Source organism: Bos indicus x Bos taurus, chromosome 22 (genome assembly GCF_003369695.1).
Source record: "Bos indicus x Bos taurus breed Angus x Brahman F1 hybrid chromosome 22, Bos_hybrid_MaternalHap_v2.0, whole genome shotgun sequence".
In the NCBI taxonomy this organism is placed as follows: Eukaryota; Metazoa; Chordata; class Mammalia; order Artiodactyla; family Bovidae; genus Bos; species Bos indicus x Bos taurus.
The window spans coordinates 49,734,908-49,747,733 of record NC_040097.1 but is presented as its reverse complement, the minus strand read 5'-3'; the positions used below and the strand labels follow the sequence as shown (position 1 = coordinate 49,747,733).

At 47.3% G+C, this 12,826-nt stretch overlaps 1 protein-coding gene across 1 annotated transcript in view; it reads left to right on the top strand.

The window, feature by feature from the left end:
- The window catches only part of ITGA9 (integrin subunit alpha 9), a 363,244-nt gene that overhangs the window by 179,505 nt on the left and 170,913 nt on the right, over positions 1-12,826 (top strand). Inside the window, exon 17 of the mRNA XM_027523417.1 lies at positions 9,934-10,010. Within this exon, the coding sequence (XP_027379218.1) occupies positions 9,934-10,010 (77 nt within the window). The remainder of the gene's footprint in view (positions 1-9,933; positions 10,011-12,826) is intronic.

The window sequence follows — 12,826 nt, the reverse complement described above, 5'->3', positions numbered from 1 at the left end:
ACAGAGTAGAGCTTTGGAAATGATAACTGCTCTCAGGTTTCCTCAGGAGGACCCCAAAGGGACCTAGTCGGAGCTGGGCTTCCAGGCCACCCACTGCAGTAGACAGAATGGACCCTAAAGATGTCCACACCCTCATTCCTGGAATCTGTGAATATGATGCATTACATGGCAAAGGGACTTTGCAGGTATAACTAAGGTTATGGGCTTTACACTAGGGAGGGTATTCTGGAATATCCAGCCAGGCCTGATCTTTCTCCACTTGGAGGAAGGAGGAAGGTGGTAGAACAGAAGGTCAGAGAGATCTGAAGCTTGAGAAGAACTTAGCCTGTCATTGTTGGCTTTGAAGATGGAGGTGCAACTTGACAAGGAATGCAGACAGCCTTGAGAGGCCGGGAGAGGCTCCCTGATGAGTGTCAGCAAGGAAATGGGGACCTCAGTCCTACAACCACAGGGAAATGAATTCTTCCAATAACCTGAATAAGCCTGGAAGCAGATTCTCCCCCAGAGCCTCCAGATTAGGACCCAGATTAGGTAACACTTTGATTTTGGCTATTGATCCCCAATACCTAGCACTGCCTGACTCACAGAGGTTGAGTAAACCTATCTCAGTGAAGAGAGCCCTTCTGAGGGAGCACAAGGCTGGGTCCTCCTGTGGAGTGTGGACGTCATATCAGAATGTCTCCACTACAGATTCAGCAAAGCTCTGTATATGCTCCGTGAACTCTCTAAGAATTCCTCCCAGGCAAGAGAGCCTGGTGTGCGATTTAGGACGATCTTCCTACACCACAACACATTTGTGCGTGTGTGAGTATATTTTTTTCCAAAGACTACAATGAAGGAGATATGGCTGGTGAAACCAAAAGCATTGGCTGTGTTAGGAATACTCACTTTGTCATCTTTCAAGGGAAAGGTGAGCTGTTTTACTCTAATATTAACATTTTGCTACGTCAAAGCCATGAACTCTGAACCTCCATTGTGCTGGAAACCATCACCATCTGGACCTCCCACCCCAGCCCCTCAGTGCCAGGATGTATTGGGTGCCAGCACTGTGCCCGTGAAAACTCACTGTTTGTTCAGCCTGGACATTAGGTAATGCTTTCCTGGCTGAGGTGCCTAACTGGCTTCAAATGCCGTTACTTGCAGCTAGAAGGACTATTTTCATTATCATATACAAAGTCTGTGCAGAAGAAAGGAAAGTTGAGAGGTTGGCAGGGAGGAGAGAACAGAGGAACTTCCAGACATCAGAGCTGGACAGGTATCAGAGACCATCCAGCCTGGGGTGTGCCCACACCTGGATTCAGGGGAGCAGGCTGGCCCAGTGGAGGAGGAGGAGGTGTGTTAGAGGAGGAGGTGTCCACCTTCCTCCCTGTTTCAGCCAGATCAGTCCTACTTTTATAGGCATCATCTGTTTGGCATCAGCTTCTGGCTAATCTTTTCAGAAACAGCACCATGATGAAATGTATGGGAAAACCATCTAGTTTCGGGTACATGTGAGGAGAACAAGTGTGTAGTTCAGCGTCTGATCAGGATGTCTGGCTGTGTCTGCAGCTCAGGCTTCCCGTCAGGGTTAATCCAAAGAGCAGAGGAGAGGACATGCGTACTGTCAGAGGCCAGGCTGTATGTTCAGTCACCAGTTGAATTTAGTGGAAAATAAAGTGAATAAAATAATGGCTTCCCCCAAATCTTTAGCCTGTAAAGATTTCTTCTGTTCTGTCCTGCCTTATTGAAAACCTCCCCCACAAGCACATGGAGTGCATGTGTAAACAAGCGAGGGTGCACGTCCAGTGGACAGTCTCTAACTGGGGAAGAAATCCTAGCCCCTTTCTCATTATCTTCTGAGATGACTCAGGGAATCAAAGGCCAGACTCTTGCTACTTGAACTGATGCCTGGGGCCCATTCAGGTGAGTTTCTTGCAGAGAGGAGAGGAATCTTCTCCAGCTTGAAGCCATCTTTCTCGTTTCTAAATGCCTGACTACCTCTGACTCAGTGGCTTTTAGAACCTGGCTAGCATAGTCTTCTGGAGAAGGCAATGGCACCCCACTCCAGTACTCTTGCCTGGAAAATCCCATGGATGGAGGAGCATGGTAGGCTGCAGTCCATGGGGTCTTGAAGAGTCGGACACGACTGAGCGACTTCACTTTCACTTTTCACTTTCATGCATTGGAGAAGGAAATGGCAACCCAGTCCAGTGTTCTTGCCTGGAGAATCCCAGGGACGGGGGAGCCTGGTGGGCTGCTGTCTCTGGGGTCGCACAGAGTCGGACACGACTGAAGCGACTTAGCAGCAGCAGCAACAGCATAGTCTTCCTTTCCTCTGACAGCACCAGCCCTTTTCCTTGAAATCATTGGTTCTGTTTTCTGCATCTTGTGACTAATTAACAGTAACTTTCTTTAAAAAAAAAAGAAAAAGAAAGAAACATAGAACTCAAAATGATTCCAAGATAAAAATCCAGGCAAAGAAATTACGGCCCTTCAAAAAGAGAAGGCGGCTTCCCAGGTGGCACTAGTGGTAAAGAACGCACCTGCCAATGCGGGAGATGCAGGTTCGATCCCTGGGTTGGGAAGATTCCCTAGAGAAGGGCACAGCAACCCACTTTAGTGTTCTTGCCTGGAGAATCCCAGGGGCTACAGTCCACGGAGCTGCAAAGAGTCGGACGTGACTGAAGTGACTTAGTGCATGCGTGCACGCACAGAAGAAGAGGAAAAGAAAGAAATTCTGGTCCTGGGGAAGGGGGGAGTAGGAGATCCCTAGAGAAGAGTTGACACTGAGGTTGTAGAGGGACATGAAATGTGATGTGGAAAAGGCCTCCCAGTCCCAGGTGGACCTGGAAAGGGCACTGGGAAGGTCCAGAGGCCAGATGCAGACCCAGGTGGGCAGGACCTCCCTGAGCAGCTCCACTGCCCACTCAGTTATCACAGGGTTTGAACTAGATCATCAAAATGTTGCCTTCAGGCAGCAGGGGGTTTTCTTCCAACCATAGGGCCATGATGTAAACCAAAGGGTTCCCAAAGAGAGAAGCATTTATTCCGTCCAGGTTTTCCACAGAGTAGGGGGTATGGAGGTAGGCAGGGCATGAAGCAAAATCTGTACCATGTGAGTTGTTTAGAGGGAGACCAACAGGACTCCTCCCATGATTTCAAAATCTGAAAGGACAATTTATATAGACCCTGAGATAGAAAGAGTTTCTCAACTTTAATTTTATAAAGTATTTGTCTTTATTTTTGTGGACATGCTATTCTTTGGAAAGCAAGTCTGTCTACATGACCTGCTTTTAAATACCAAGCTAAGTTATTTGGGTACAGGAATCAATAGAGCTGAAATTCCTGGGACCACCCTGAGCTCTTTAATGTGCCACATTAAGGACAACTTTCCCTGGAGGAGGAAATGGCAACCCACGCCAGTGTTCTTGCCTGGAGAATCCCATGGAGAGAGGAGCCTAATGGGCTACAGTCCATGGGGTTGCCAAGAGGCAGACATGACTGAGCAACTAACACTTTCTTTCACTTTCAAGGATGACTTTGGATTCTGGAAAAAGCATTAAAACAGAATTGGGAAAGAGAAACCTTTTACACTCAGGTCATGGCGTTTACATATACACGCATGTTTAATACTGTGCTAGGTGCTGGGGGCTGCAGCTGTGAGTTACGTATAGCTGGGACCTCTGGGAACTTACGTGGGACAATGAGAGGAACTACAGTTCAGAAATGTCCCTCCTGTTGTCCAGGCAGAGATCCTCTACAAAGTCAGATTTTCATCAGGAAATGTCTCACTCATTTTAGCTTACAAATAGCCTTGGGGTGGGATTTGAAAAGCATTAATTCCCACGCAATCCAATTGTCCTGTTTTCTCAGGTCTCAGCATGGGACTTGGTTGCCATAACAACCCTATAAACAGTGTCTAACCTATGTCAATGATCGTATATATTTTAAAGCTAATATCACCAACTCCAAGAAACTGATCCTCCTCTGAACGTGACAGCTGGGATAGACTAAGAATCTTACTTCCTGCTGGATCATTAGGGAACATTTTTTTTTTTTCCAGTGCAGATTTTGGTGAGAGAAAAGGGGCCCTACAAGGCTTAAGCAGCTGGGAGACCTGCTACTTTGAAGTCAGTCTTGACCAGGGCAGCCATTGAGCCATCACATGCATCCAAGGTTCTTTAGGCCTTGGTGGCCACAGCTTTGTGAGAAAAACACAGCTAGCTCCAGCCTCTGTGCTCTGGTTCAGAGCAAGATGTAACCTGAACTGAATTCATTGTGTTCAACCCCCACCTCCTCCATGACCTAAAGGGAACGAAGAAATAAGTATCCAAATGTTCTAGAACAAGAATGGACAAGCTACACTCTGCTGGCCAAATCCAGCCTGTTTTTATAAAGTTTTATTGAGACACAACCATGGCCATTTCTTTAAATATGTCTGCTTTTGCTTTAGCAACACAACTGAGCAGTTGTAGCTGAGACCACATGGCTCACTGCTGCTGCTGCTGCTGCTAAGTCGCTTCAGTCGTGTCCGACTCTATGCGACCCCATAGATGGCAGCTCACCAGACTCCCCCGTCCCTGGGATTCTCCAGGCAAGAACACTGGAGTGGGTTGCCATTTCCTTCTCCAATGCATGAAAGTGAAAAGTGAAAGTGAAGTCGCTCAGTCGTGTCTGACTCTCAGCGACCCCATGGACTGTAGCCCTCCAGGCTCCTCCATCCGTGGGATTCTCCAGGCAAGAGTACTGGAGTGGGGTGCCATTGCCTTCTCCGACATGGCTCACTAGGTTGAAAATATTCACTCTCTGGCCCATTACAGAAAAATCTGGCAACCTTCCTCTAAAAGAAGAACAGTAAGGACTGGGGGAGAAGCTGGAGAAAGGATTTTAAAAAGAAAAGTATATTCTCCAGAAAAAGTTGAGGTGAAGCTCAGGGTGAGGAAGGAGCCAGCATGGAGATCTAGTCCGTGAGGCTGAGGAGGCTTCTGGGTGTCCAGAGCACAAAGTCAGAGGAAACGGTCATCTCTTGAGAGAAGGGATTTAACCTCCTGTAACCAGAGAGGAGTCAGAGATGATGGCTTCTTAGCTCTGTTTCCATTTTCCAGAAAGGCTGCTTCCAGGTTAAAAAGAAAATTGGCAAGTCTTTCCTGAGCAGAGTTGAGGCTGGAGGGAGTGGAGAGGCTGCTTCTGACTGGATTGGGATTGCCTGATTTAGGCAACAGAGCTTGTGTTTGCCCAGAAGATTAGGGAAACACGTAGAAGCAGGCATAAGAGAGGCTGAAAATTTGGTAGTTTGGCCTACTGGCTTCAGGGAGAACGTGCACTCCTTCCACTTTGAACAGGAGAAATTGTTCATACTTGCTCCCGGGAGCTATGCCATCAGCTGGCATTCTGAGGCTTCAGTCTGCCCATGCTTCTGCCCCAGAGAGATGTGTCTCAGTTCTTTGGGAAACAAAACTGTCCCTTGCCTAGGGAGACTCAAGCGCAGGATCTCTGAGTTTCCACTTAAGTCTACAAGATGCATGATGTGAGTCTCTTGATTTGCTGCTGTCTTCATATTTTACCTATAAGACAACTTCATTCCCAGCCTGGGGAGGGTCTTGCCTAAGCCAAGGCTTTACCAGTGCTTGGAATGCATGGCCCACTTTTGTTCACACCATTCCCTGAAGTAGGGGAGGCTATAGGTTGAGGAGTATTCCATTAATCTCTTGCTGTATAACAAACTATCCCAAAACATCGTGGCCTAAGATAACAGCAGTCATTCACTTTATTTATGAATTTGGAATTTGTCAGGGCTTGGGCAGGGCAGCTCACTTCTGTTCCATGTCATGTCAGCTGGGGCAGCTCAGTGGGGCTGGGAGACCCACTTCAATGCTGGCTGACTCCTGCGGCCTTGAGTTGATACTGCTGGTCAATTTCTGTCCGTGTGGGCCTCTCCATGGGAAGCTTGGGCTTTCTTGCAAAGTAGTAGCTACATTGTAAGAGCAAAGGCCCCAAGAGAACTCAGAGGAAGCCCGAGGACTTGTGATGACTAACCTGGAAATTGTAAAGCACTGCTTTCTCTGCAGCCACAAATCCACCTAGATTCAAGGGGTGGAGCGTCAATCCCACCTGTGTATGGAAGGAGGTCAGGGTCACATTGTATAGAGTGCAACAGGAGACATTGTACATTGATTTTGAGAATGTATAGTTGTCTACACACAAACACACACACACGGAGTCAACTTCAACTCTGTCTCTGTGGTCTTCTCACTGCACCATTAACTCAGGAAACTTCATGCCGCTCACTCTTACACAGCGTCATTGTCACTCACCTTTGCTGGTGTAGACAGTGATGCACAGCGATGTCTAAAACAAGAACAACGTGATAGCCACAGGCTCCCACACTGAGAGCTAAATGCTAATCTGGATTCACAAGAGTCACTGATGCTGTTATTTTTTTAATTTTGTAAATGTGCAGATTAAGTCCTGGATTAACTTCTGAGCTTGAGCTTATCTTCTCACTAGAGTTTGTGCTTAATTTTAGCTGATCAGTGTAAACACTCACCTAATGTGTGTGTGTGTGTGTGTGTGTGTGAGTGTGCATATGGCAGACTCAGTGCTTGCCTTTGTTGGACGGAAGTTCAACAGCACTGGAGGACTTAACAGCCAGAGAAGTTAGTTTGCAGGACAGGAAATAGAGAGGAGAGTACAAGGGAAAGTCCGACCAGGGCAACCAGTTCCTCATGGGGAGGCTCTGCACTTGCCTGTAGCTGAGGGACAGGGCTTTGCTGGGAGGCTACAGGTTTGTGTTGATGAGCAGGTTATTTGCATTGGCTCACATTCCAGGGGTTACCCCATCTCTCAGAGCATGTGGGGTCCTCCACTGTTGACTGGGCACATTCTACACAGCAGGCTCTGAGGGCATGCATGGGGGTGAAGAATACCAATACAATCCCCCATCTTCATGGAGCATCATTTCAGCACGGGAGAGAAACAGGAAACACCTAATGATAAATTAGTTACAGTCAAGATGAGCAGTCAGAGGAAAAGTGCATGAACTACTAGAACTTGTGACCGAGCCCCAGCTCTCTGAGGGCTCAGGGATGTGGTTTTGGTTTGCTGACTGAAGGATGAGAGGACACACACCAGATGAACCTGGTGGAGGCCTTTGGGATCAGCCTATGGGGAGGCCCTGAGTTGTGAAGGTATAAGGGCAGACTGAGGGGCGGTTCGCATGAGAGAGCCAGGGTGACAGAGCTGAGGAGGGCAGGGACCAGGTCTTGCCAGATTGTGTGCCATGGGGTGGCTGTAGGTCACTTCTGCCTTGTCAGTTTTCACCTGCTACCCATCCCACCTCCAGAGGCGGGAAGTCAGACCATCTCTTGCCTGTAAAATGGGAGAAATACTTGCAAAGAGAAGCCTGTGACCAGGGGCAGAGCTGGGTTTAGGGGAGTCTAAAGCTTATTAGGATTTGGGAGGAGAGTTTCTCTTGGGGAAAGTCAAGTAACATTGTGAATAGAAAGTAAGATGCAAGACTGCAGTGGGAGCGTGTCAGTGAGGGCCCTTCAGCCCAAAGTTTCATTGTCTTGGTGGTGAAGCCACTTTTTATGTTTCTCCTCATTTCTAACCTCAGAAAGCCTTCTACTCTCACATGAGATATTCGTATAGACCTCACATCCACTTCTTGTTTTCTCCTCAATTGAGATGGCAAATAAAGCACAAATGCCTTCTCTCAAAATCTTGGAAATTTGGTTCTCTTCTTGCCCCCAGTATTGTCCAAAAGAACGCGGGAATGTCCTCTTTCTGCCCGAGACTTTCATGAGTTTTTTTTCCCCCACACTCAAGGCAGAGAATGTTGGCTGGGACACATTATTCTCTTGGAAATGTGACACAGAAATATGAATTTCCATAAGCAAAATTACTCTGTCTGGTTGGGTCTAGACTGTTCTTTGGCCGGCACATTTGCTGGAGTGCATATGGATGCTCTGAAAAGCCGCCCGGACTTGTCCTTGGGGAGGAAAGCAGGTCACCTGGAGCTGTGTTCTCTGTGTGTGTTGGAGGGGGATCCACACATATGAGGAGTGATGATGGGGAAGTTGAGTAGTGAATGTAGATGACAACTGAAAAGCAACCACAGGCTTTTCTCTCCAGAATCCTACTGAAGCGGTTAGAGCAATGAGCAATAATGAAGAGTCTCTGTCAGCGTGGACGCAGGCAGCTAAAACATCAGAGTGGCTGAGAGCAGATGGAGGGAGGGATGGACAAGCCCACCAGGTCCCACAGAAAGAAGAAAACTCTTAACTCCTCCCCAGAGCCACTCCTGATTCCTGGCTACTCTCCACAGAGAAGCCCAGTTCAGGCACACACCGCAAGCCCCCTGGAAAGATGTCCAGTTTGGCACAGTGAGCGTTGGGTCCCAGAACTAGGTGAGGTTTGGCCCTCAAGGCCCAGCCCTGTTAGAGAAAGGACACTCTGTCTGGATAACTACCAGCTGCCCCACCGAGACAGAATCCCTTCAGCCTGTTGTGGTGCCCTCAGCCTCAGCATCTAATAATTGCCTTTGACTTTCCTGTTTGGAATTAAAATTATACCATGATCTCCTCACTCTGGCAGAACCCATCTCAAATACAGACTATCTGCTTCCCCAGGAGAGCAGAGGGAAATGTCCGGACAGTAATCTAAGAGTTCGTTGTCTTGACTGGGTTATTATTTACTCCTATCTGAGAGCATTTGAAGATCTTCTCAAAGATGGGAAGAATACCTGTCGGATACCTTTCTTGAAAAAACTGCTTGAAGTAGCACTTGAATCGCCTGAGAAATGAATCAGATAAAGGGTGCGCTCTGTGGTCAAAGGCACCCCTGACTTGGGTTTCCGGGTTAACTGCTGAGGACCCCTCATTGTGGAGACAGCTGGCTCCCTGGAGGCGGGGGGCTTGTGGGAACTGTAGTAGGGGTGGGATGGGGGCGCAGCCATTCCCGCGAGACCACTAGCACATTAACGTGAGACCGGAGAGGGTGACAGTTAGAGGTCGCTCTCCGCCAACGGTCAGCAGGACTGTGGTCCTCTAGGTGGAGAGCGCAGTAAGAGGTGGCCCTCAGCCTCCTAGGCCTCCAGCCCTCTGAACTCAGGCAGCAGGTGAGCTGGACCCTGGGGACAGGCCGAGGGTTGTGTCCTGCAGGCTACAGAGCCATTGCCATGGCCACCCACTGGCCTTGGTCCAGGCCTGGAGGAGGCGGTGAGCCTCTCCCCACCCCGACCTCGCAGTCTAACGGTGGCGGGCATCTCCATGGGTCAAGGTCTGAGGAATCTGGCCCCCATTTGGGTGGCCTGAGGACTCTGAGGGCTGCCCGGTGCTGGGCGCCTGGCTCCCTCAGGGATGATGGCCAGGTGGGGTCTGGGGAACCATCCATGAGGGCGTCTTGGGCTGAGATCCACCTCCTCAGCTGGGCTGGGCACTGCTGGACGACCTGGGCCGGGAGCTGGACCAGTGCTCCAGGCAGGGGGACAGGCCTGCTCCGGGACCCCTCTTCATAGTCAGGCCTGGCCCCCGGAGGTTAGACTTGGAAGTTGAGCCTTGGGACCTTGACAGAGAATAACACTGATTCCGGTGGAGGTTTATGAGAAATGGTGAGCTGACCTCAGGAAGAAGTTTGTGACAGCTAACCTCACCCCTCCTTCACCTTTCCACTAAAACAGCTTTACTGAGAACTTTTGGGGACCTCAAGAGATTTTAAGGCGTGAGCCACCTGTCCCCTTGCTTGGCTCTGTATTAAGCCTTTCTCTGCTCCAAACTCCAATATTTCAGTATTGTATGGGCTCAGTGCCAGTGCCCAAGTCTGGGCACACAGACGTGTGTTTGGTTACAGGCTCACGGGAAGAATTCCCGCTGATTTGGAAGGAAGTAATTGGTTGTTATTTACTCATTTGCCGCTAACTCCAGTTCCACCCTTCCTCTCGTGTCTCCCTCACAGACCGTGTTTGAAAGGAATTGCCGATCTGAGGACTGTGCCGCTGACCTGCAGCTGCAGGGTCACCTGTTACTCTCCAGGTGAGCTGGTGCCCCCTTCTCCACCTTGTTCTAAGAAGTTCTGGCTCCAGGCTCAAAGTCTATATGTGTAGAGTTCCCCACTGAAGAGGGTAAATGCAGTTGGTGGGTTTAAAATGAATAGTTGTAGTATAAGAAAACGTATATTATACTGTAATTTTAACAACAGCTATTATTTTGGGGGGGGATGGTTTGGGTTTGGTTTTGTTTACAGTCTCAGAAATCTCACAATTGGATTTTTATATGTCTAATTTTCCTGAGTATTTTTGATGTGTGTATGTTGGGATGTATATTTTAGGTTTACTCATTGTATTAAGTTGAACCATATGAAATGGCCAATATTTAACTGTTTGAGACAACCCATATGATCCAGTTTATTACTGTATAAAGGTTCTTTTTATTTTTCTCACTTAAAGCATCTGCTTTAACAATAAGTAATGGTTCTGTGACAGGAGAGGGTGGAGGAGAGGGGCAGCTGTCCTGATGAGGGGACAGATGGCCCCTCTCCTGGAGCAGGGCTTCCTTCCACAGGATGTGAGCCCCCTGCTAAAGGTGAACCTTCTGTAAAGGCCTTCCTGTTTTCTCTCTGTCAGCCTTTTATTTCAGTCATCTTTTAGGATGAAGACGCTGGTCCTGAGTCATTTAGCCACATCAGAGAATGTGTTCCTTTTGAGACAATTCGTTCTCAGAGAATTTTAACTTCCGTACTAATTATTACCATTTCTCAACAATAGTCATTGGTGTTGATAGGTATCCTTTGAAATCCATACTGTATGCCTCAACTGTGAGAGTTAAGTTTGGGGGGAGTGAAAGAAATATCCCATCATGAACCAGTAACTGCACTAGACACTTTTACTTCTGTTGACAAATAATCTACAATTCATCAAAGGAAAGTAATACTAAGATAATTCTTCATTTGTTTGCATTTATCAGGGGAAAGGTGTAAACCACCTCCTCAAACACACACACACACACACACACACACACACACACTCCTCCAAACCTCTTAAATATTAATTGACATTACTTTTACTTAGAACTTAGTGTAGTACATTAAAGTAGTACATGTTTTGCCAAGCTTAGAAAATTATTTCAATCTGATAAGTGGATATTGGAATTTTTTTTAACATTAGTAAGAAGGACCTTCTGGAACCTATGAGAGAAACCAATTTTAAGGAAGCTTCATAAGTTATTAGATCACAACTTTTAGTTTTAGAAAAGTCTTCCAAAAAGTATTTTAGGGGAAAAGGAACATGAAACAAAAATATATGGATTTGTTTTTTATTTTGAGGCAGATTATATATAGTGGACATTTATTTTAGATCACTGAAAACTTCATGGGGTGGGAAAATATTCACTTGCTCTCAGGTTAAATACTAGAAAAGTTCTGATGTTCTTGCTCCCTGTCAGGGCACGGTCAAATCCATCTCTGTTACATTGTGCTCTTCATATGTGAAGAAGTAAAACCCAGGGCTCGTGGTCATTATCCTTAAAGCTGGCTCTGTTGCCCAACCCTGGCCTCCCAAGAGTATTGGTCAGAATTGGATCTGCTCTCTGGGCCCAGATACCAATAATACTAGAACAACTGGTGTGGTTGGCCAGGGCCCAGACTCCCATATATATCAGCTAGATAGAACCACAGAAAAGTACTGTGTAACAAACTAGTCAAAACTCAGTGGCTTAAAATCATTTTTTTCCTCCTGAATCTGTTGGTCGACTGAGGGTTGGCTGGTCCTGGCTTGATTCAGCTGCATCCTGGTTGACTTGCTTATGAATCTGGGGTTCAACAGAGGGGAGGTGGATCTCCACTAGGCTCGAGTGACTCAGTTCAGCTCTACTTCATGTGTCTTTGACCATCCTGCTCGAACCAATGGCCTGGACTCAATATATTCTTCTCATGGCATGGCACCAGTATAAAAGGGCAAGCAGAAACATGCAATAACTCTCAAGGCATAGGCTTACAACTGGTGTATTCTTAACTTCAGCCTTATTCTAATGGTCACAGAAAGTCATGTGCCCAAACTCAAAATCAAGGGACTAGAAGCTATGCTTTGCCTTTTCAGTGAGAACTACAGTCACATAGCAAAGGAGACAAATTTAGAGAGGGGTGAAAAATTGGAACCATAATGCAATCTATTCTGCTACATAAAGAGCAGGATCGCCCTGTTGTTTTCCTGGTACCTTATAGTTTTGGGTACTATTTCAGCCTTTCTTGTAGTTCCATCTTCCTACAACTCATACACAAGACCTAGAGATCGGGGGAGGAGATTTTTCAAATCTCCGAATCAATATCTTTGGACCAAATCGCTGAGCCTCTCCCTCGGGTGAGTTATTTCCCAAGAGGCCCCTTGGTTTCTCAAAATAGCCTGTTGGCTGGATCCCCCATTAAACAAACCTTCATTATACTCTTGGGCCCATTGTTGCCCCCAAGGGAGCCATCAGAGAAACATTAACTGGTAATTGGATAAGTAGAGATACAAAACCAAGCCCAGGGTTTCAGTTACTTTGAATTTCACCAGATCTTTGTGCAGAGCCAGGCACAGAGAGAGAGAAGGTACAATCAGTAAACTGCGTATGGAAGCCAAGGTCTGAATTTGGTTGACAAAGACTCGGTGGCTTGAACTAGAAGTGAGCTGATTTGGTTATCGTTATTGATTTGTTATTGCCTGGGATGGGGTGTACATTCCTTCATTGTTCAAATCAGGGAAGAAATGTGGGCCCTGCTCTCACAGGGTGCCCAGTGTGCGTGGGAGAGGACAGCTGGGTGCTGTCAGTGCCTGGTTAGTGCCGGGAGAGGGATAGATGGGTCATCATGGAGC